General features: G+C 37.6%; 2 protein-coding genes across 3 annotated transcripts; one reads left to right on the top strand and one right to left on the bottom strand.

Moving 5' to 3' along the window:
- Nucleotides 1-464: 464 nt before the first annotated feature.
- On the bottom strand, nt 465-17942 carry LOC123768773 (androgen-induced gene 1 protein). Its single transcript, XM_045759558.2, has 6 exons — nt 17820-17942; nt 15505-15693; nt 13754-13891; nt 9648-9865; nt 3620-3771; nt 465-2181 (listed from the first exon to the last, which is right to left on the bottom strand). The coding sequence occupies exons 2-6, from the start codon at nt 15658-15660 to the stop codon at nt 2153-2155; spliced, it is 693 nt and encodes a 230-aa protein (XP_045615514.1). The 5' UTR covers nt 15661-15693; nt 17820-17942; the 3' UTR covers nt 465-2152.
- A 462-nt stretch (nt 17943-18404) lies between these two features.
- Nucleotides 18405-24812, top strand: Mpv17 (Mitochondrial inner membrane protein MPV17). 2 transcript variants are annotated; one of them, XM_045759556.2, is made up of 4 exons: nt 18405-18616; nt 20854-20969; nt 21438-21659; nt 23380-24812. In XM_045759556.2, the coding sequence occupies exons 1-4, from the start codon at nt 18544-18546 to the stop codon at nt 23542-23544; spliced, it is 576 nt and encodes a 191-aa protein (XP_045615512.1). In that variant the 5' UTR covers nt 18405-18543; the 3' UTR covers nt 23545-24812. The 2 variants fall into 2 exon arrangements, with proteins under 2 accessions (XP_045615512.1, XP_045615513.1); XM_045759557.2 differs by lacking the exon at nt 18405-18616 and adding an exon at nt 18942-18972 and having other exon boundaries at nt 23380-23679.
- Nucleotides 24813-25225: the final 413 nt, after the last annotated feature.

Genomic DNA, 25225 nt, shown 5'->3' with positions numbered 1-25225 from the left:
GCGAGCCAGTGCAGGAAGATTGCGTCGTCCCCCGCGGTTCTCCCCCTTTTCAACAGGGGAGTCCTACTACTTCGTTCATTCTCCCACACTGGTGCTAAGACCCCAGACCCCCTATCGCCCCAGCCTGGACACCCAACCATCCACTCAGGGCGGCCTCTCACAGGCGACCCCTCCAGCGGGTGGTCCGATGGCTCACAAGGCCCCTAGATGGTACCCTTCAGCATGTAGACTATCCAAAGAGGGGGCAGGAGAGGGGGCACAGGCAACCCACACCCGTCACAAAGAGGTGTACGTGAGCCCCTCATCACGTCAAGGAGGCACCACGGAGGGGAAGTTGATGTCAAATGCTCGTTTGATTATTCCTCGAGTTTAGTCGTTTTTTTCTAAATGGCATCTACTAAATGCTGGACAGTTTTTAATGTATTTTGGACTATAATCAAAAATAGGAATGCAGAACAGTAAAATAATGATGTACACCATTTATTTATCATATATATTGCACTAAACAAAATCACAGAGAAACAGCACAATCATACTCTAATTCATTAAACTGCTTCAGAGATGTGTGAAATGCTCCATATTACCCATCACATAAAAACTAAGAGCTACCACCTTTCCACTTCTTGTTAACATGAAGTATCTGCTTCAACACATGCCATAGCTGCCAATCATCTTCGTAGCCTTCTAATCTTTAAAATTCACTTTAATACACTTTCATTACTATCATTCATTCAACATTTCTTCTCTATTAACTCTGATTTTATGTGCTCTTGCCTCCTTAGTCTCAAAGCAGTAAATAATGATAGATCTGGTATTACAACTCCTCCATCCAGTCCTGTAGCAGCATGTCTTCTTACCATGCTTTGTAACTTGAGCTTTCATTGCAAAAGCCACTCTACTACGCCAATTCTTCCAATAATTTGTTAGCAGAAATTTAGTTTTTTAGTCACACAATCTAGGTACAGTATTTAAATTGACCATCCACTTGTAGCACATGACATTACTTTTGTTTATATGCCTTTTTAACAGTCATCAGTAACATTTTTATTATTTTATAATAATAATAATATTTGTTTAGGGTGACAGACTGTGTATATATACATGTTAGGCTTATATTGAGGTCCACCCAAAAATCATACTACTGACCCTCTAACAATATGCAACCTAACAACAAGTTGACTAACTCCTGGGTACATATTTACTACTAGGTGAACAGGAACATTATATGATAGGAAATACACCCAACCATTTGTATTCTGCCCAGAATTCAAACCTGGTACTGTATTCATGATTGTGAGTCAAGAACGAATCCGACTGTACTACCGGATTAAAGGGAAAAGAGGGAAGGACGCTGAAAGTAAATATGGAAAGAAACGGTAAGAGCCTATGTTGATGAGAGGAATGCCAGAAAAGTGGTGCAGTTATACAAGAATACAAATGCTTGAAGAAAGCTCTTCAATAAACTTTTCTGTCTATTAAGAAATGATGAACACATTTTACTCTATTACACAACACTATTTTCATTCTATATAGAGTACTGCTTATACTCTGTTTTCCTAAAAAATAATCTGTAAACTATAAAAAATAAACACAGTAAAAAACAGAGCAATGCATCAACATACATTGAAATTGGTCCTAAGATCTGGAATAAACAAGTTGAATCAGAAAAGGACTGCAACTACCATGCTCAAACTGAGCTGTACTGTGTATTATAACAATAATAATAATAATAATAATAATAATAATAATAATAATAATAATAATAATAATAATAATGATGATAATGATCACAGACACAGAGTAATCACACTAATGTGATGTGTCAATGAGAAAATCCATAGGAGCTGTGATGAGGGGTTCGAACCTTAGTGGTGGATGTTCCCACGCACACGCCCTAGTCAACTAGGCCATGACATGGTAAAAGTATTGCAACCTGGAGTTCTACTGAGCTCACAAGGGTTTCCTGAAGCTACCATTGAAGCCAGATGAGGATTTTCACACTTCCCCCACATGCACTCTGGCTCTGTCATCCAGGAATATTCTAGCTCTAACGCTCCTCTTTCAATATACAGAGTAATCACACTAACGTGAGGTGTCAATGAGCAAATAATTTCTCATGATATAAACAGCAATCATCTTCATTTTCAGCAGTCTACTTCACCTTCTTGTGTAGTTCTACCCCTGGAAAAAATTTATTAATTAAGAGTTGGGTCTTCTTGAGCCATACACTGTTAGAAAACAATTAAATATTAAAGCATGTCAGTACATGAAATTACAGTACACAATGTATCAAATTATTTTTGCTATTTCATAGTTCCAGTTTGTTTAATTCATAAGCTGCATAAGGTGAAATCTCTTACATGGTCTGTATAAATTGCATGGTGAAATTAACTTGAGTAACAGTACAGTAGAGTTCTGTAACTGAATTCTACAACAATGACAATTTCATCTGTGGTTATTCTGGCTGTAAAATTAAAACAAAATGACTGGCAAGTTAGTGCAATCGTGCAATGCAGCTCGTCTTAAATCTTTGAATGGTAAAACCATGGATATTTAATAACGGGTATTCAAGTTACATTATAACACCTGGGAAAAAAAAAAAAAATAGAGGAACTCGGGTTCTAACGGCTAACCTCAACATAGTGCTTAAGATCCGAAAAATTACTCTTGGATATGTCCTCCGATTAGGGGTGTCGAGAGTACAGAGGGGCACGGAAGGCGATGGTTACAGTACAGAGGCTTGAACTTGTTCTTTTTTAAATCCAAGTTAATCCAATCTTAACACAAATAGAAACACCCATCCTAACTTCCTCCTCATTACATTCATTACGGATATACCACTTTGCTTTTCCTGTTTGCTCATCTGTGATAGTACTAGCAACTGACAAGTACCTGGGCTAAAGGTGGCTAGCATGATATAAGTTTAAGCATGATATAAACATGCACAATTGTACAGAACAAATGGGCGCCACTTGGTGTACGTTGACATCAATAAATAATCTTTACACCTTCAGCATTGTTCTTTTGGGCTTGGCAATTGCTTAGTCAGAGACATGGGACAGTTACTGTCCCTAGGTGGCCACTGTTAGAATGAAAAGCAAAATTGCAATACAAGTCATGATCCTTTTCAAATTTTTACCAGAAAGCGGTGTTGCATGTTGAGTTTTTTCTCCCTCAACATTTGGTCACAGCCCCTACACTCACTGTTACTTCCCACATCCTACCTTTGTCTGCCAGTACTGTACACCCACTGGACACATCCCACACCAGCTAGATATAGAGGATCATTGAGGCAGTGTTGACTATAGCAATCTGGGGGCAACATTGTAGTTCTCCCAGCTTGCTCACCTACTGGCATGCTACATACCCACTTGGTACTGTCCAACACTGTGATTCCTACTTATTATTTGTATGGTGTAACTAGATGCACCTACTAAGAGAATGTTGAGCACCTACTGAGTTAGCACCCTCTTACCTGGAATGCATTCCCTTGTACTCACCTAGTTGCATTTGCAGGGCATGAGCTCTAATGGAAGAGATGCATAATAGTTATCAAAATCGATAAGAAGCAATCAATGCATAATAAAATAAACAAGGGAATCTACTACAAAATACTTACCCCAAATATTTTTGTTTAGAACTTCACCCAAAATGTAGAATAGGCTGATCATTACAGACATAAGTGATATGAAGATACCACGCCCAATTACCGGCAAATCAGCCAAGATAGGATATACCCAATGTTGTGTTTGATAGGCAATTACACATACCCTGAAAAATATTTAAAATCACTATGGAACTTGTATTATAATCACAACTAAACATGGATTTAATTATAGCCAATGAAGGGACATATCCCTGATCCCTATGTTGGGCATATCTTACAAATGTTATTTGTAATGTTATTTGTTACAAAACAAATAACATTAGGAATATACTTACAAAAGTAGCTCTTTTGTTTCAATTTATTAAATCATATACAACAAACAAGTAAAGAAAAATACTACTATTAGGTTACACTATTCAGTAATGAAAGGAACCTTAATTTTATGATCATATATATATACAGTGGTACCATCATTTTTCAAATTAATCCTTTCCAGAGACAGTTCAAAAACCGAAAATTCAAAAACCGAAACAATTTTCCCATAAGAAATACATAATTTAAATTGAATTCATCCGTTCCACACCCCCAAAAATATTAGCTTAAAAACATATTTTATACATACTACAATACTACTTATATTTTGTACTACAGTATGTACAAGTGTATCTTATCTTCATTGAGGACTCTTGTTTGTGTATGGAAGATGGTGAGGACAGGGGGAAGGAGGAGAGGTGTTAGTGTTGTTATATTAGCAGTGAAGATAGTTCTGCGGTACTCTCTCTTATGTTTTGCAGACATACCACTAGAACCTGGTTGTGGCTCACTGCTTGCTTCTCTTACTAAGGATCTGTCTATAGACACTATTTCCCTATGTTGTATCTTGAGGTTATCTTGAGATGATTTCGGGGCTTTTTAGTGTCCCCGCGGCCCGGTCCTCGACCAGGCCTCCACCCCCAGGAAGCAGCCCGTGACAGCTGACTAACACCCAGGTACCTATTTTACTGCTAGGTAACAGGGGCGTCAGGGTGAAAGAAACTATGCCCATTGTTTCTCACCGGCGCCTGGGATCGAACCCAGGACCACAGGATCACAAGTCCAGCGTGCTGTCCGCTCGGCCGACCGGCTCCAACTTATCTGCAGTGAGATATCACATTGTCTCACTATGAATGATCTCTTGTTTTTCCTCTATTGTCATCCTCACAACAATTTTTTTAGGTTGAACTTTACCATTGATGTTCTTGGAACCCATGGTGTGATATATAATAAGAACTTGTATGTTCATAAACCAAAAATAGCACAAAACAATGAAACTATTCACAAAGAATTCAAGCTCGGTCATCAGTAGGTGGGAGAGACTGGTAAACTGAAGCACACCACGTGCTCAGTTGGCCTATATGTGTATCTACAAACTCGAGCACCGAGGCAAACCTCGAATACCACGTCAAATTTTTAGAAGAAATTGAGCTCGAGAATCAAAAAATTTGAAAAGAGAGGCATTTGAAAATCAAGGTTCCACTGTATGTGCTTTTAGTTTCAAGTCAATACAATGAGGCTTTTTCAAGGTTTCACACAAAAATAAACAAAATAAAATTGCTGTCAAATTACTAGACTGTCAACAGACAGTGAAGCCAAAATTCTTGAAGTTAAGTCACATTTTTAACCATCCCTTTAAGATCGTAGCAAAAAGCCACTCGATGACTAACAGGGGCCCAAAAAGATCAACAAAGAACCTGCCATAAACTACTCATTTACCTGCTTGGCTATCCCTATTACCAACCACTAGGTGGTAAGATCATGAATAACCTTAGGTTCCATGACTTAACTCTTCCTAAATAATGGCTTAAGAAAACTACAGCAGACCACAGAGGAACAAAACTGGGACAGATTTTGAATCCCTCCCTAACTGAATTCGCTAACGTAGGTGAATCCCTGACTTAGGACTGCTTGGAATGGGGCTTTTCATGATTGCTCTAGCTTGATTTTTGAGCTTCCACCATTTATTTACTCTTAAGGTAAGAATGTTACAAAAGAATATGAATGCAAAAAGGTTTAACATATGCCCGAGCCCAATTAATAACATGCAGAATGCAAATGAAGAATACCATGTATAAAATATGAACATTACAACCATTCACTGGAGATTGAGCATGATCACTGACCAAATGCCACACAATAGCATTGCTCAGTGAACACCAGAATTCCAGTACTCTGATTTCAAAGGATGACTTTGGCCAAGATGAACACTGGGTGTGTAGCAAATTTCCTTACAAAAAGAACAGCAAAGAGAAGCTACAGGACAGTGGAAGTGATGCACTTCAGAATATAGAAACCAAGCCTGAATGACATTGAGTCCAAGCTGAAATTAACTGTGTTGCTTTTAGTGAGATTGAGATGTATAAAGTTATCATCCTAACAAACAATGAACCTCAAACATGAATCAATGAAAGTTCTCTAACCCAATGATAGGAACAAGAAGTACAAGTCTCATAGATGTGAGTTAGAAAAATAACGAAGAAATGGAAAACCTTACCAAAGACAGAAAATATAAAACCCTCTCTCAACCAGGCAGGCTCAGGATTTGTGTGAAACGGCATAGATGGTAACTGGCCTTCTTGAGTTGCAGGAAAATAGAAAAAGAAAAGTGAAAACAGAAAACCAAATGATGAGATGAAATGCAAGCTTAAACAAACAGATCACATTGGGCATCAATGCCTGTTCTTCTAAAACAGCTATACCATGAAGGAAATTAGAACAGAGACAATAAGAGGAGACCTGATGTGAGAACCTAAAAAAACTGAATAAGAACATCCAGTACCTACTCCCCATCCATGTCTTGGTAGATCTGGCCTAATAAAATCTAGAGCCAAGGGTAGATTCTCTGAGAAGTGATGAGCAGGAAATGAAACTAGGATGAGACATCTGGCAAAGCGTAAATAGAACAATGAGGGGGACCAGAGCTCTCTACTTCCCTAAAACTAGTAGAAGCCCCTTAATTAGAAGAAATAAATGATCTCCAAATGTTTCAAATGACACAGGAAACAACACAAGAGCAATGTGATCATGAAGTGAAACAACAGATGGGCAGATAGTGGTTTCATTGAGAGAGAGCTGCCTGGGGAAAGCAGAATTTGTCACATCCACCACAGGAAGGAAGCTTTATTCAGCTTCCATATTATCCAAATTGGAAGAAATATGGAGAGATTTCTGCCAACATATCTGACAACCCCAGAATGTGACCCACAGAGGATTAAATCCTGAATAGCCCGACAGAGGCTATGGCAAGCAACAAATGAATATGAACATAAGAACGAAGGTAGCTACAGAAGACCTATTGGCCCATACGAGGCAGCTCCTATTTATAACCACTCAATCAAAGGCAAAGACCTGTAAATTATCCATCTTGAGGCAGTGCACTACCAATACAATATCAGTGAAGATGAAGCACAAATCATTTGGAGACTGGGGTGCTCCCGTCAAGCTCCGTCCCGAAGCAAAGTACTGCATAGATTCACCAGGTTTAGCACATCGATAAAGGCATGAAATGGTTGGGCTCATTTAATTTCACCTGATGCCTCTGTTCATCTAGCAATAAAATAGATACCTGGGAGTAAGGCAACTGTTGTGGGTTGCATCTAGGTAAGGTCAGTAGTAGCCTAGGGGGGATGTCAATAAGGCTAAGTACAGTGGCACCTCGACATACGATTGCCCCTACTTACGATAATTTCGAGTTACGATGTAAATTTCATCGAAAAATGCGACTCGACATCCGATGGTGTCGTTGACTTCCGATATTTGTTGGTACACGTTCGAGTCGACCGAGCGCGTGGTTCCCGGTCACGCGGCCGACCTGCCTCAGTTTACTACAGCTGCCCGCTTAGTGACGATCGCGCCTATAAGAAATTCCGCTTTTGTGGTGAATTTTTGCATTTTGAACATTAAAGTATTTATTATATATCACGCCATGAGTCCCAGGAAAGTCAGTGGTAAGGCTCAACATATGAAAACCCATGTAAGGATGACCATAGAGCAGAAACAACAGTACAGAATGTCTCTTCCTCAAAAATTAAGAAAATGTGTGCAGCATGGGAAGAATTGCAAACCTTTGCTGAAACGACTCGCACTAAATCAAGCTGCAGTAGGTCGTAACCTTAACCTATTCAATGACACTGTGATGCATCATTACAGACAAATGTTAAAATGAAGGGAAGAACAAATGTCTCTTGACAAATTTGTAGTGAGACAAACAAGCACTGAACCACAACCAGGTCCTAGTGGTATTCAGGCAAAACGTAGGAGAGAGAGTACCCTAGAGAAAACATCACTGCCGGATGTGATAATGGAAAGGGATTCCCCTTCCAAACAGTAACAACTCTCCTCCTCCTCCCCTCACCACCATCTTCCATACGCCATCAAGAGCCCTCCATAAAGGTAAGAGAAACTTTGGTACTGTATTGTAGTTAGAAAAAAACATTGTATTCAGTATAAAATGTATGTTAATATTTTGGAGGGTGGGGAACGGATTAATTCAATTCTCTTTATTTCTTATGGGAAAAATCGCTTCGACTTACGATCCGTCTCTGGGAACGGATTAGCATCGTAAGTCGAGGCCCCATTGTACAAGGTTTCTGTCCCCAATAATGAGTTATTGGAATTATTTTTAAATTATATATATATTGAAAATGTGATTACTGTATTTTAAAATTATATTAGTATTAATTTATGTAAAGCTATAGAGAAATTGCCCAAAATTATAATTACAAATTTATTAAATTATATTTTTTGCAGCATTAACAATAACAAACACAAAAATACACACACACAAACACATGAACATGCCAAAGTCAGTAGACTGAAGAAAAATAGGCAACAGGATTATCAGTTCCAAAATTGACAGGAATCGATAAAGTTGGTAAGAAGGGATTTTTTAAACCTGCAACTTCAAGAACAAGAGACCATAAATTCAAGTAAAGAAAACAATACTGTAACTCCAAAAAATGTTTATAAAGACACTTTTATGAATTGAGTAGAAGATGAATTCAAAATCACGACAGAACATTATATGGAACACACAGCACCATGAGCATAGCTCTCATACTGTAACTACACTTAGGTAGTTTACTTGACAGCCACCAACTCAACTGGCTTCGACAGAGACTGGAAGCGTCAGCTTGCCAAAGGTCACGCCGTTATTCCTGATAATTTCTTGCATCTGAGTTTTGAACCGTACATGGCACTTGTAGCTTCAATGGGTAGTTGATTTCATGGGTTTATTACCCTATGGGATACCTTGAGGTTACCTTGAGGTGCTTCCGGGGCTTAGCGTCCCCGCGGCCCGGTCGTCGACCAGGCCTCCTGGTTGCCGGACTGATCAACCAGGCTGTTGGACGCGGCTGCTCGCAGCCTGACGCAGGGATGAAAAGCATCACCAGTTATTTGTTCTACATTGTAGCCTGTTAAGCTTGGTGTTTGTTTTCCCTCGTGAGAGTTTCAGTGGAACTTATAAAAGAAGTACTGTAGTCTGAATTAATATTTTTCAATTTGTTTAGTACTGTACTGAATTTTAACTGTCTCAATGACAAGCCCTGTCATGTTTGGTTTGTAGTGTTGTCAGTCCTGAGGCACTCAGGACACAAATACACTCAAAGGATTGAAAACAATAATGTCTTAATATCCTGTTATAATCAAAATGAATCATGTATTCAAAGATAAGAAATTATACACTGAGTGATTTTGTGATTACATGAAGACCCACTTATATGGTGCAGTTAACTGATAGGTAAACAGTGACATCAGGTTTAAAGAAACACACTCAGTCATTCAACAATGTTAAGGCCAGCGATGGGTGGGTGACTGTGCTGACACCTGCATCCTTAATTAAGGGGACCTCCATATGACTAAAATGATTCACGTCCCTAACACCAGCATACATTGTCTACTCAACTAATAACATAAGAATATTTGTATGTGCTAATCTCATTAAAAAAAAAGAACTTGCTACCTTAAATGCAACACAATACTTAATTTCCCACAAAACACTCACCATGTTAGATACATTAAGCTGAAAAACGCCACAACTCCTAATCCTGCTCTCCGTTTAGGAAAAATGTGGGGAACAAAGTATAACTCAAGGAGGACACCCACTAATGGTGTAGTGTGTACATTGTGGTTCAGCCAGCACGGAAACCAAGAGTCGAACACTGGAGGGAAGATTAGGTTTCGGTCGATGTTGTATAAACCCCAAAATGAGATGGAAACAAACTGAAAAATATAATCAAATATGAGAGAAAGTACAAACTACAGTAATTTGACTTAATTAGCTTACACATGCCCTTGTTAATGAAATTTAAACATGCAACAAAATTAATCTTAGAATTAAAGTGATTAGCATGAACAAAGACTAAAGGAATAAGCACTGGTACAACTAAAAGCTAAAGGAGAGAGTTAACAATTACTGTACTCATAAGATTATAAAGGGGTACAAGTAAAAAGGGGTGCAAGGACTTTTTTAAATATATTAGTATTTGGAACATTTGGTATGAATTTAAAACTACAACACTTGACTTAAAAAAAATGTGAAGAAGAGATATGAAGAATTTTTTTGCTAGTAATGGTAGATTGAAATGGGCACCAAGAGGAAGCAGGACATAAAATATATCCTCTTTCATCAAAAAAAAATAAATAAATAAAAAGGAATCAAGATTGTGAAAGAAGTTATTGAATATTTAAAAAATATTACCGAGTGAAGGTAGACAATACTTTGATACTGTACATGCCATTCAGCTTTATGGCTTGCATCACATGCTTGCCACACTTGTGACTTGTTATGGCTCACCTCGTCGAGTCTGTGCTTGCTACTTGTGGTTTGAACATTTTCTATCACTTTTGCAATAAAAAACAATGGTCAATTTTTCTGTTTCCCTTTGTTGCCTTTTGGGTGGGTGCAGCTGTGCCCTGCAGCCTGTGACATTTGGGTTCACTGGTCAACTAGTTTTGTTTTTCTTTTTTTAGTGACAAGGCTGCATAGCTGGCCACCACATCAGGTTTGTCAGCCAATTTTGTGAGCAGCTTGGCACTCATACAGAATGTAAAAAACAAAAAGGGCCAGAGTTGGCCCTCTTTGTTTTTTACATTCTGGGATTGGAGTGGCTGGTGTTTTTGATGGTGTGCATTTCACTGCGGCTCCTTCCATTATCTTATTTGTGCAAACCTTTTGTAGCCCCCTCACTTGCTACGAATTTCAAGGTGTCTGCAGGTCTCGGAACCCGACTTGTGTTTCGTTGTAGGTGTAGCTTGCCCTTCTTCGGGGGATGACAAATCCATTTCAATGCAGGAGACGGTTGAGCCATTGCTTCCCACTGGGGATCCAGGCAACCGAGAAGTTTCTTGGTGCTCCTTTGTCTTCTCTCTCTCTCTTTACGTTGTTTTATTATATTTAACACTTGTTTTTTACAGGAAGCCCCTTGTGACTCCCTGAAGATAACTACCCATGGAGAAGGAAGAAATGAACATGTACCAGGGAGGGAGCACAGCAGATATCATAGCGAAGACGAGACCATTGGCCTAGAGAGCCGACCCAAGGCCACACAAGCTGAGGCCTGGGAACACTAACCGAGTACTGGGCCACTAACACCCTATTTGACCTCCAGAACCCCCATGCCCGAATATCAGCACAAGAATATATGTCACAGAGGTAGCGACAGAGAGCCACCCCTAGACTCAAAACATGATGCACCCTTAGCCAAACCAACGAGCATCAATAACCAAAGGACCCATTCAGAAACTGACTCATTCTTCGGCAGAAAAGAAGGAGCTGGCTGGAGAAGAACAAACTGACCATCAGGACCAGAGGAGCAAAAACCCCAATGCCGAAGTGGAGCATAAAGCTCATCATCACAGCAAATGGAAACCAGAGATCTAGAGAAAAACAAAGAGACCTGATAAAGCATTTCCAGACAGAAGGGGACAGAGTAAACCGAGCAGAAGACAGAACATGGAGCACCTGGTCTAGAGACAAAACTGGCTGTGGCAGTGCATTTGCAGATCAGAGGTAAAACATATGGGACAGCTTGTGAAACAGAGCTGAGGAAGTATTGACCTCGAACGCAAGCTGAAGCGGCTCCCCCAGTGCCATACTGTATGAGATGACAATATTTGGCATGAAATGCCAATCAAGAAACAGCAGAGAGAGAAAAAGAAGAACCACCTGCTCGAAAACAGACGAACAATGTCTAGGCGAGATGAAGTGATGGAATGATTGCCACGAAACTTCATACAGCTGCTTCGAGGAAACCCACAGGTGGGACACCAACTCTGCCATCTGAATGCCATAAATATGGCTATACACCTGTGTACAATATTGCAGACACAAAGAGCCAAGAAGTTCAAACAAACCCAAGTACATCGCCGGACCGACCCTCTGGAAGAGGCAGAGCCACGGAAAAATGCCCAGGTTTCGACACCGAGCAAGCAACTCTGGGAAAACAAGGCTTGGCTGGCCACCAAGGAGCCAGAAGGATCATGTTCCCCTCATAGGACACCAACTGCAACAGGACTCGAGGCAGCAGCTAGACCAGGAAAAAAGAGGTACAGTATAGAAATCCCCACCTTGACCAGTCCAGATGAAAGGCATTCACCATGAGGGACCTGCAGTCGGGGATCAGTGTCACGTAGAGTGGAAGAAGCCGGGATCAAGCTGGTGCAAAGAGGTCCATATCCGGATGCCCGAACATCTTACAGAGACAGAGGAAGGAGGAGGTGTTGATGGTCCACTCCATGGAGACAGAAGAGAACCAAGACAGACCATCGGCAAAGATGTTGGACACTCCTAGGACATGAACAGCATGGAGAGCCAAACCTTGAGAATCCAGAAGAGCTACACTCAGCGTCCAGCTACAAAGAGGTAGGGACCGAAGTGAACCCTTTCCCTGGTTGAGACAACAAACCATGGTAAAACAGCCTGAAAGGAGTCGACCAACAGAGCCTGGAGGAGTCCGCATCCTCCGCAATGTATGCCACACAGCCACAAACTCCTGCAGTGATGTACACCTGGCAAAGAAGGGGAAAACAATGCCCCTAGCTAGCCTGATGATCGATGGTAACAAAGTCCCAGCTGAGAGCCGAGGCACCTCTAAAGATGTCGAGTGCCGGTGGAGGTACGTTGCAGGGAACCGAACTCCAAAAAGCCTGAAGAGGAAGACAGCGATGCAGTAGCTGACACAGGGACCATCGAAGCCCTCACCCAGTGGTCGCAGCAGCTGCGAAAGGGAGTGCCCTGGACGAATCAATACAACCACTGAAGCCAAGGATGGCAAAGTTGAGGATCCTGAACAGCTGCTCGAGCAGCCCCAGAGTTACCCGAAGCTGACTCGAACACAGAGGCCAGAGCGACTGTGGCAGACCAGGCACACAGCAGAGAACTGATGGTACAGAGGCCTGTGAGCTGTGGCCTTCCACCTTCTTACCCCCCAAGCAAGAAAGAGGGTAGGGTAAACAAGCAGGTGCTAGTTTGTAACATTAGTTATCATTTATTTACATATTTTGGAGAGTTTTATAGTTGTTTTCGAGCCTGCAGGTCTCGGAGGCCACCAGCTGTGGTTTGTTTTGATTCAGTGACTTTAAGAGTGCCTTCCTTGGTAATAGCCTAAATGAATAACTTAATATATAAATGTCACAGCACCAGTCGCCTCTGAGGAAACCAGGTTCTAGCGCTGGGTTCATGGTAGGCCAGAGAACTCCGTGATTGGTGGCATCTACATCGGAAATGGTAGCATCAGGGAGCCACAAAGGACTCCCACCTAGAAAAATATTGAGAAAATAGCCGACAACTGTTTACAATGAAGAGTTGATCCACATATTTCCTACACGCTAAAAATACCGAACATAAAATCTGCAAAGTTATTTATAAATTATATTTTTTCCAATAGGAAAGTGTTTCTTGTTTATGAGAATTCTGTTATAATTTATAGATTAGTTTAGGGCATAACATACATGATAACCTCAAATTCATAAAATAAACTTATAACAGCTAAACAAAAATTACAGTACAGTAAATTACCATAAAAATTTGCAAGTTTGAATTAAAATACAGATATAATTATAAATGTAATTAAACAATATTTTACTTACTGTAAAAAATAGTATACTTACTGAACCAACTGAAAATACAACAGTCGAAAAGAGAAAGTCACGGACTTTCTGCAGAGTTACCCGATTCTTGGCCGATGTGGTGTTGGATCCCACAATATCATTTAAAAATGCTATCGTAAAATACGTGAACTGCAGCAGCTGTAACAAAAGAAACCATGAGCATCTTTAGAACATTAAAATATATACACTATACTATATGTACATATATTATACATATTTTATTCAAACTAGTACCTAAACAATTTATTTACATACACAAAAAGGTTCACACTTTTTTTTTAATTTACACAAAATACATTACATTTTATTAGCTGGATATCAGTACAGCAGTTTATTAAGACTAATCCTGATTTAGTTTTCTATATCCAATAAACACTTTCCTCCATATTCAGGTAAAGTATTTCCTAGTTTTATTTATAAATCATTCCTTGTGTACTTGAGTTGCGGACTGCTTGCTAGCAAGGGTTGTTTTGAAGCTCAATTTGATTTACCTATAGTTTTTGACAGTTTTATTATATTTCTAATACAAAAAATAGCAGAACTTTCCATGTTCTGTACCATATAGGCCTACCATTCAAAATACGTATTTATTTCCATAGCAGAAAAGCGCTTGAGTATTTTCCAACAGAAAAATTAGTATCAAATGTATTGAAATGACCTTTTCTAGTCGGCCCAAAAATTGCTCCCCAAATCTTTAGTGGTGGTGTAGCCAAACCTAAAGACTTACAGCAGGCCATTAAGAAAAGCACCGAATCACCTTCTGTGGTTGATTGTTCAATAAACCCTTGAACTATATGTTTAACACATCTCTAACCCTGTCCATGGAGGACAGAAGAAAATGTATATATGCTGGTTAGCATTGTAAATGTGTGGCCACGTCTGTGGTAGGAAAAAAAAAACTGGTCTACAAAGAGTCAGGACAAGAACTTGACTGAGGTAAGGGAGCTGGAAATTTGTATGCACCCAAAAATAAGAAAAACCAATGAGAAAAATTTGGTGAAACAAACAAGACACTACTTGAAAGAAGAAAGAAGAGAGAAATCCTGAGGCAAACAGATCAAATAATTGTTGCCATGAGCAACCAACCTCAATCTTAATGCTCCTGACTTCCACTAGTTATGTAGGCCTAAGGACCTGGTACTGTGTTTAAAATTATTTCCTAGATTCCTGCAGAAAAGTAGAATTATCACAGCAAACTGAATTTTATTTATTAAACATAAATAAAATACTGCAATAAAGGGGTGAAGAAAAGTTTTATACATAATTGCCTATCCATTGGATCTTCTGCACAAGCTACATGACAATTATGTGATAAATAACATGAAAAATATGTGCATTACTGCACAGTAATGTCACTACAATGAAACACAGTCAACCTAGTTTGGTTGCAACAGAAAATAATTTAAGAGTATCAATGGAGAGAGTCCATGTATCTGCTGGATGTGTAAGCAGTGTTAAACAAATTAATATAATATTTTTTATAATAATTTTTCTTTTTAAAATCAGTTTAGTATTAAAATATGCACTGATGCTCATTCTATAATTTGGAGGAATAAAAATCAACTAATAATTTTAGAACAAAATAGTGAATAATAAATTTTGGTTATAATAGAGGCTCCTTTGCAGCCAAAATGGTCCATAACAAACAATTCATTCATCAAGACTATTCTACCATATATAGAACATATGAAGTAAATTTAAATAAATAATTAAAAAAAATAGATTAAAGTCATTCTTTTAATCCAACTTACCATATCCCAAAATGTAAGGTATTTAAATGGTCCTCCACCAATTTTCCTTAATTTGATAAAATCTTGCGGTGGGTTTAGGCCATACAAATATACATGCATGCCATATCCATAGTGAATGGACAGAAGCAGGTGAAACAACGATCGAACCATAAACATCGTGAGGAAATCCCTGGCCTTGTTCGTCAAAACCTGAAAAGTTGAATGTATTATAAGAAAAAATACAGTATAGAAAATGCAAAAATTTAATAAATCAAGCATTGAATGTAATGAAAAGCCCTTCTCTGGGAGGGCTCAGTAGTACCCTTGTACAGTATGTTTACAGTCTCCGTGGTGTAGTGGTAAGACACTCGCCTGGCGTTCCGCGAGCGCTATGTCATGGGTTCGTATCCTGGCCGGGGAGGATTTACTGGGCGCAATTCCTTAACTGTAGCCTCTGTTTAACGCAACAGTAAAATGTGTACTTGGATGAAAAAACGATTCTTCGCGGCAGGGGATCGTATTCCAGGGACCATAGGATTAAGGACTTGCCCGAAACGCTACGCGTACTAGTGGCTGTACAAGAATGTAACAACTCTTGTATATATCTCAAAAAAAAAAAAAAAAAAAAAAAAAAAAACTGTTGGTACCACAGGAACACCCACAATGATGCAGCACCTGTAGACTTCCCCAAACGTACCAAACACCAGCTGCAGAATCTGGTGGGGTGGAAGCCAGATAGTGGCATTCAGCTGTAGGTGGAATGTCGGGGACTGGTCAAATCGTCTATAACCATTTCGGATACCGTCGGTTCAGTACACAAAAAAAAACAGTTCGTTCACAAACAAGTTTGTATACACAAACCCTTTCGTATACAGTATACATATACGCTGGCTTGTGTTCGCTGCTGTTTTCGTCTTCCAAGGCACTTCCAAGACACCAAAACAAGACAATAGAAGTTGATAAGTTAAGAAGATGGATATATACATGGCACTTGATCATATAATTATCGCTTCCATTAAGTGCTTAGCACACTGTTTGTACTACTGTGTTTATTAACAGAGGCACTCTTATCAGAGAAGGGAACTATCAGGAGAACGTGCCAAGCCATGACAACTATATAGCATCGCACTTGGAAGGGGTCAGAATAAGAATTTGGAATGGCACGAAGGGGAGGGAAGGAATGGTGCCCAACCACTTTAACAGTCGGGGATTGAACAGTTACCTGCATAAAGCGAGCCCGTCACTCTACCCAAGCCAAAGTGGTTGAAATGACAACCATAGCATTTTTTCTTGTGATTGTGTTTTTTTTTTTTTTTTGAGATATATACAAGAGTTGTTACATTCTTGTACAGCCACTAGTACGCGTAGCGTTTCGGGCAAGTCCTTAATCCTATGGTCCCTGGAATACGATCCCCTGCCGCGAAGAATCGTTTTTTCATCCAAGTACACATTTTACTGTTGTGTTAAACAGAGGCTACAGTTAAGGAATTGCGCCCAGTAAATCCTCCCCGGCCAGGATACGAACCCATAACATAGCGCTCGCGGAACGCCAGGCGAGTGTCTTACCACTACACCACGGAGACTGCTTATGTTTATTAATTGCTGTGCATTTTTGTAAACCATGGGTTGTCAAGTCTTTTAACAGTAATTTTTAAATTAAGTTAGTGTGTGACTGTTTTAAAGCACAGTGTGCACAGCTACACTAATGATTTAAGCTGAGAGGAACCCGAACCTCACCAGTGTCAAGTTTACTCGAGACCATGTACAGGCTAAGCCACTACCGAGGAAGGTCACAATTTAAACCCAAATAATGACAATTAATTAAGAGATTCCATTATGCATTGTTTATAGGAAGCAACAATCAGATCCATATTAAAATGCACATCAACTTAAGTAATTATCGAAAGCAGATGCTAAGCCCAGAATATTTTTAGCACACACAAGTAATACACATTTGTAAATAATATTTACAAGTTGGTTTAAAATTCAATACACAGTAGGAATAATGTATGCAGAGCAGATATAAGCCTAACGTGTGTATAAAACTGGCTGCCTGTCCCCCAACACAATGATTTTATTTATTTTATAAACGTGAAAGCTTCGTATACAAGAGAGTATCTAACCAAGGCATTTTCTATTAAGTTATAAATAACCAGTTAACATAAGGACTCTAAAATGTATATTTACTAAATGTAATACTGCGCAGGGTGCAATATTTGGTGACCAATTTATGCCCGAAACGCTTTGCGTAATAGTGGCTTTAGGCATTGTATGTACTAGCTCTACCTATAAGTCAACCAATCTTTGTAAAAATTTATTGTATGTATGTACCTTACCTAAATAAAATATTATTATTATTATTATCAATTGTCCGGAGCGACGCCTCCACTTCCCACAACAGACGCCAGCTGACTGCCAGCTGATAACACATTCATATTTGCCAGAATTTACCTGAGTGGGCCACTAATACTATTGACCTATAATATAAAGTAGATCCACAGCTTCCTTTACATTAACTTCATCACCTACATATTATTCATGAAAATTACATATAAATATGGTCCTGTGATGCAGTAATTTATCTAGATCTGTCAAATAATGCAATTCAGGATGACATATACAATATTTATATATAGTATACATATCAGGTTAATCAGGTATACATATACATATAATATATGTTTTATATATGACCAAGTATTGATATATAACCAAGTAATCAACCGTCCTATGGAGAAAATCAATCATCACTTGAAATGGTGATATAGGAGGGTGAACCCTAGCTAGTTTACGTATACTGCACAATCCTTCATATAGACTAGGGCCTCACAAGGCCGTACTACCCTAATCTACTGTAATCTTCTCTAATTATAATAAAATTACAGGTACTCGGGGTAAAATTTTCAAGTCTGAACGCGTCTCCGGGTTCAGTCTCGAACGAAAAACTGAAGCATCATCATTTCAAGAACCTTACTCTTGAGAGATTATCACATGCCCTGAGCGAAGGTCGTATTTGGGAAGATAAGGACCACGTTGGGTACCTTTGATGAATCAAGAGTAATGGGGTCAATATACAGAGTATACTCTCGCCTGTTGCATAAACATCCTGTGGTTGTTCAGTCTCTACAAACCGGTATGTGAACCTTCATGCACAGTGTGTTTAACATCAGTTAACAGTGTTAAATGTAAAACATTTTAGAATATATTGAGTGAATTACAATGATAACCTTCTTAACTACAGCTGGGATTAAAGTCAACTCACCCCACTGTAGCACATTTTGCTTCTCGACTCATAATCGGGAATGCCGGGTTCGAATCCCAGGCGGGACAGAAATGGTTGGGCACGTTTCCTATCATCTAATGATTTTGTTAACCTAGCAGTAAACTTGTATCCCCCAGGAGTTAATTAGCTTGTTGTGGGGGTTGTATCCTTTGAAGGATCAGTAGTTCCACCTTGTGGGGGGTCTGCGATATAAGCTTAAAACATGTGTATAGAAACTGGCTTGACACAATGAATTCTTTAATTATTATGAATTATTTTATCTGATCCTTACATAATGTAACATATTATATAACACTTAGTCTTGCATAACACATCCAGAAAGTGCTATACAAAAATTCTGGTTAACAATCTGTAGTATTGAGCTGTAAAAGCCTAGTGATTTGTCCATATACCCCAAGAAGCATTTTATTCCTACCTATTTATAATTGTATTTCATTGTAACATGTTAATTTTAAGTTAGGTACATGGTTTAATTTTAAGTTTAGGTGAATGATTTAGCATATTTTTTGGATATCGGGTCATTTAATTCAATCCCCATGGCGAAGTGCTAAGACACTCGCCTGGAGTTTCGCTAGTGCTTTTCCCTGGGTTCGTATCCTGGCTGCGGAGGATTTACTGGATGCCACTCCTAAACTGTAGCCTCTGTTTACCCAACAGTAAAACGTTACCTGGATGTTAAACGATTTGGCGGGTTGTGTTTCGGGGGACATTAGGATTAAGGACTTGCCCAAAATGCTATGCATGCTAGTGGCTGTACAAGAATGTAAGAACTCTTGTATAAATAAATAAATAAAGTAAATAAATAAAATTTCAGAGTGCAGTACAGTACTTTCATTGTGCTTTTGTCGGGTGCTGTTCCTACATGTGCATGAAAATTGAACCCTTTTCGAGAAAAAGCATAGTTTTTTATCATTTGTTTCAAGCTGAATTTTGGTGGTATTATCCTATATATATTTTTCCTAATAACACAGAACCCAATGGGCTTGTGGCCAATTTATCCAATCATCATTATTCAGGCATTACTCCAATTACTCATTAAAAAAGCGATGTGCTTTCTCTGACGAGGTCCAATTTTCACGTGAGTATAAACAGCACCACTTGTATGTAGGTATGTATGTATGTATGTATGTATGTACTGTACTGTACTTAGTTACCATATATTTTAGTGGAAATTTCACAGGGGCAGTCATATATTCTAGTGTCATTTTGGGGGCTTGATTAATACAAATTTATCTAGGATTATAGTATTTATTAGAGACAATGTATCTTTAAATTAATGAAAAGATGGTAGTGTACTAGAAATAAGGCATATGTCACCCCCCCTTGCAGCTAGTCACACTTTTCTGGAATTTCTGGATAAATTAGGTTATGTTAGGTAAAGGTTTGGGGTCGGATAGGTTAGTATGGTTAATTTCAGTTAGGAGTGAACTACGTAGAAAAAAAGGTTACTTAACCTCTCTTGAAACATTGGCCTAAGGTCAGCAAGGTTCTTGTGCTGAGAATGCCACTCATCATTACATTCATGATACTGTACCACTAATGAAGGGAGTAGTCACTACCAGGCAGATGTGTTTTGCCTGTTGATAATATCCCTCCATTCATGTTCATCAAGATTGTTATCTTTATTAACAATTAAAAAAGCGATGCAGTGATCTGTTATCTGCTGTATGATCTGATCTGTTAAAAAAATGATCTGTTATAATTTTATTAATTCCACTAGAATTTACCTACTTAAAATTATCTGTTAGATTAAGGACCTGGCCGAAACGCTGCGCATACTAGTGGCTTTACAAGATCGTAAATACCATGTTATGTATTCTCACAAACCCAATGTATCTTCTTGTATATAAATAAATAAATAAATAAATAAATAAAAACAATAGAGTAGGTACTGTATATCTCAATATTTTTGGGATTGCCATTTAAGAAGAATGTGTTATGTTAAACAATGGGCCAATTTATTCATCCTCAAAGGGTCTAGAATATTATTGTTAGAATATGTTTATGATTTCCAGAAGATACTGTAGTTTAATAAAGTTGAATATGTACAGTATTCAACAAATTTGATTTTATTTTGTTTTTTTTAGGTACATTGACAGGAGCTGGGGATCTCTTGTCTCAATTTTTTGTAGAAAAGAAGCCTGCAACTCAATATGAATGGCAGCGTACTGCTCGCTTTTTTGCAATTGGTACATTTTTCATAGTAAGTAAAACTTCAGCCTTAATTTTACAGTATCAATAATTGAAATATACCATATATCAACAGACTTGTTGCATGCTTCAGATTTTGAGTATTTTTATGCAAAACATTTGCGCTAAACAATATCAGAGTTTATTCTTGTTTAAGATATTTGTACCACTGTTTTAAAATGTATGAATGATATGTGGTGTTATATAAAAATTATAAATAGTTATACACTATTTTTTCTAAAAAATTTGTAATAATTAAGTAATACTAATAACTACAGTATTATAGATTCTTATGTGATGTACTGTACTGCCAGTACAGTATACTGTTCAATACTGTATCTGTAAAATGTTCATGATACCAACCCTGATACTAATCGTACAGTCTTTGCATTATTGTTACTTCTATAATATTTTTATGAATTATGTTTAATGTATAAAATATATCATTGCAGGTCATTTATAAAACACTTCATATTTTCAGGGCCCCTCCATAACAAAATGGTATAGAGTGTTAGACGTCAAATTTGGATCTGGCAAAGGAATACGAGCTTTGAAAAAAGTTGCGGTAGATCAATTGGTGTTTGCACCTGTGTTTTTGGGAGTCTTCTTGGGTGTGTTGGGGGTCATGCAGGGACATAGACCACAGCGTATCCAGAACGACATCAAGAAGAACTATAAAGACATTATACTGACCTGTTGGAGTGTAAGACAATTTATATTTTCTAACAAGTAGTTGCTTATAAGTACTGGTATAGTAGCCTGTTGTGTATAGTCTATAATAATTTTGTAGTGTGCAAAAAATATATGCTCTTCTTTCGGGAAGGAAGGTTTAAAACTTACTTTCAAGTTCATTTTACAGTTTTATAAGCCTGAATCTTAAATGGTGCATTTTGTTAAAGCTTTTCGCATCTTCATAGGTGGAGGGGAAGTGGATGCAAATTAGCTGTAGCTACAGTATATATCACTGTGTATGATGAGGTGAAGTGAGATGTTGCCCAGTCATTGCTTTCTGAGGCAGTTGGTGAGGTATGAACTGAATGCTCTGTCTTGGTTTTGAGGATGGTAGAATGTACCTAAGTGTAATCTGGGTGTTGAGATGTAGCTAGAAGAGTGTTTGATTTGCAGTATTTCACCAAGGTATAATCTTCTATTGTTGTATCTCCCGATTATTTTGATACTGTTGATCATAATACAGTATATCTGATGATGGTCTGGTTGTGTGTAGGAATTAAGTGTTCTTTCAAAGAACACCAGTGTGTTGTATAGTTCATGCTGGCGGTGACCATCTCTCCAGTGTGTTGTATAGTTCATGCTGGCAGTATTTGCATTTCTGTCTTTGCTAGTTGTTAAATTATCTGTTAATCAGGAATTATTTCTTTGGATACTGCTTCATTTTTTAGTAGAAAAGATCTCTGCCAGCAAAATGTAATCATGCATGAAAAGGTATATAGTTGAAGTAAGAGATATAGCATATTAACATGGAAAGAAATTATAAATTGACAGGAAATTTATTGTGGTTTGAGAGTGAAAAAGCTGTCTGAGACATTTGGGAGTAGCACTAACACTTTTTAAAAAGTAAAAAGTTTAAAAAATCTTTTTTTTTTAGTTCACTCCCTGCCAGGAGGTATATGGGTCGAACATCATCACTTTGCTCATCATTACTTTTGCTCTTTTATTTTTCATCCAGGTCACTTTCTCTATTACACTGAAATTTGGCTATAGCTGACATTATAGGTTTTCTGTTTTTATCTTACAAGCAGCTCACAATCTGGGGTGTAAATGAGGGTTGACTGAAACAGGTTGTATATAATACTGTGTGTGTGTGTATTATATATATATATATATATATATATATATATATATATATATATATATATATATATATATATATATATATATATATATATATATATATATATAATATATATATATATAATATATATATATATAATATATATATATACATACATACATACATACATACATACATACATACATACATACATACATACATACATACATACATACATACATACATGCAATAAATATATTCTCTCCAGTTCATTTGTCATTAGCAGTGTTATAAATGCAGGACTTATATGTGGACTGCTCCTTCCTTCTGGCTCCACTTTGATCATCCCAGCCATGGTTCCTGTTTAGCTAAGGTTTTACCCGTGATCTTCCATGGGAGGGAGGTAATTGGTTGTGGGAGAGAGGTTGTAATAGGGAATAAGGTGTGGAAGAGAGAAGGTTGGAATGAATGTGCATAAATGTTTATTGATCAGACTTTTTTCTTAATGCAGAAAAGATTTATGGTAATAAATATAGATATGTTAGACAGAACATTACCTCATTTTAATTACTCATGCTTATTTTTCCTACATACACCATTGGTCACCAAATGTCCATTGTTTATATTGCAGGTATGGCCAGCTGTTCAAATCTGCAACTTCTCCTTTGTTCCTTTAAACTATCAGGTGCTTGTGGCTCAAACATTTGCATTAGTTTGGAATACATACTTAGCCTGGAAGACTAACAAAGACACTGTTGTTCCTGAACCTCAAGAAAAGCTAACAATTAACAAATAGATCAGAATTTAAAATTGAAATAAGTAAAATGTTAGCAAAAACGACACTTTTCTGTATATAAAACAAACCATGCAGATAAAATACTATTTATAAATGTTCATATTTAATCACTGTATGTACATTTTATAAATACTGTTGTCAAGAATGAGTTGGATGACAATGCTGTTCAATTTGTTTCATAACGTGTACTTTTAATGAACTGAAAACTACTATGTATAAATGAGTTTAAGACTTTGGCAAGCAATATGACTCAAGAAGTGCTATTGTAATCTTGTAAATAAGTTTTCAATTAAATAACCAAATTAAATTCGGTGGTCTTTTGCTGGTGAAATCCCTGTACTATACTGTTATGTGTTTGTATATGTAAAGTGTAAGTGAATAATTTGCCAATAATTCAGGTCCATATGAAGTCAACATTGCTAGTTGCAGTAACTAATAGTTGCCAGAATGTGCACAGTAGTCCTGTAGTTTCTCTATTCTCATGTTCATATGTTAGGTTTAATGGACAGAATGTAGAGAAATATCAAAGATGAGAGGAAATTATATTTTTGATAATGTGTCACTAGTAAATGGGCTTTATAAGTCACATCTTAGAATTTGATACAACCCTCATAGGCAAAGGTTAACTCCATTTAATGTTTACTTTAGTGTTGTCTCTTCTTTTCATTGTTGTCAGCACTTTGTTCTTTTTTCAACCAAATGGACAAAAGATGAATCTCAAAATCAAAGAATGTTTAAGTTATCTATATATGAAAATCATTTTGAGGCAATGGAGTAACTTGAACCTATGTTCTGGTGATTTAAAGACACCTGCCTTAACAGATGGTACAAAAGTGACATCGTGACAGCACCTGCTGTCACGATGGTACAAAAGTCGACTAATCTGGAACTCTATTGAATTCACTAGGAGGGTCTGGTGGCCCTCAAACTGGAGCCTAAGTAGGGTTTTATAGTCAACCCGACCACACTGGCCTACGGTAATGGCGTTCACACTCTTACGTCCCACATCAGATCGCAATAAAATCACAATGGCATTATATACAGTATCAATAAAATTGATATATAATGCCAATGTTATCTATACACAACATATATAATGTTATCAATATAGAGACAAAATAGTTGAGATTAATAGTCACAGGGATATTGATATAGAGACAAAATAGCTATGGTTGAGCTTTGGCTCTTTGATCTCGCCTCTCAACTGTCAATCAACTGGTGTACAGACTCTGGAGCCTATACAAATAAAGTTATTTTCAAACTGTTTATATGCTGTGTATTACTATATTTACAAATGAAACCTTTATACTATACTGTATAAGTATTTGTAATATCTAGAAAATAGTTTTACCTTACTGAAATACTAGTTATTATTTTTAGTAAAAGTAACTTCCCTTAGTACAGACAAATTTAATAGTGAAATACAATTGGGAAAATAGCATAGTTTAATTGATGCAAGTTAGAACACCATTTAATAAGTAAAAAAAAATTATGTATACAATGCATCGAGAAGTTGATGAGTTGACCTAAAATTGGACTTTTGTGCATGCACGTGTGTGTGTGTGTGTGTGTGTAATTACCACTTAGGTAATTATACACACATCACACACAAAAAAGTCAAGTTTTCGGTCAACCCATCAACTTCCCGATACATCATATACATAATGTTTTTACTTAGAAC

This window comes from Procambarus clarkii, chromosome 83 (genome assembly GCF_040958095.1).
Source record: "Procambarus clarkii isolate CNS0578487 chromosome 83, FALCON_Pclarkii_2.0, whole genome shotgun sequence".
Classification (NCBI taxonomy): domain Eukaryota; kingdom Metazoa; phylum Arthropoda; class Malacostraca; order Decapoda; family Cambaridae; genus Procambarus; species Procambarus clarkii.
The sequence above is the reverse complement of the archived record's forward strand: the minus strand, read 5'-3'. Positions and strand labels throughout refer to the sequence as shown.

What these genes read in the sequence shown, in the direction of transcription:
- LOC123768773 (XM_045759558.2), bottom strand. Translation starts at nt 15,660, where the DNA reads ATGTTTATGGTTCGATCGTTGTTTCACCTGCTTCTGTCCATTCACTAT. An exon ending in TTGTATTTTCAGTTGGTTCA is followed by an intron (nt 9,866 to 13,753) that starts GTAAGTATACTA and finishes TATATTTTTCAG; the next exon opens with TTTGTTTCCATCTCATTTTG. An exon ending in AGCTTAATGTATCTAACATG is followed by an intron (nt 3,772 to 9,647) that starts GTGAGTGTTTTG and finishes AATATTTTTCAG; the next exon opens with GGTATGTGTAATTGCCTATC.
- Mpv17 (XM_045759556.2), top strand. Translation starts at nt 18,544, where the DNA reads ATGGGGTCAATATACAGAGTATACTCTCGCCTGTTGCATAAACATCCT. An exon ending in TGTTCAGTCTCTACAAACCG is followed by an intron (nt 18,617 to 20,853) that starts GTATGTGAACCT and finishes TGTTTTTTTTAG; the next exon opens with GTACATTGACAGGAGCTGGG. An exon ending in CAATTGGTACATTTTTCATA is followed by an intron (nt 20,970 to 21,437) that starts GTAAGTAAAACT and finishes TCATATTTTCAG; the next exon opens with GGCCCCTCCATAACAAAATG.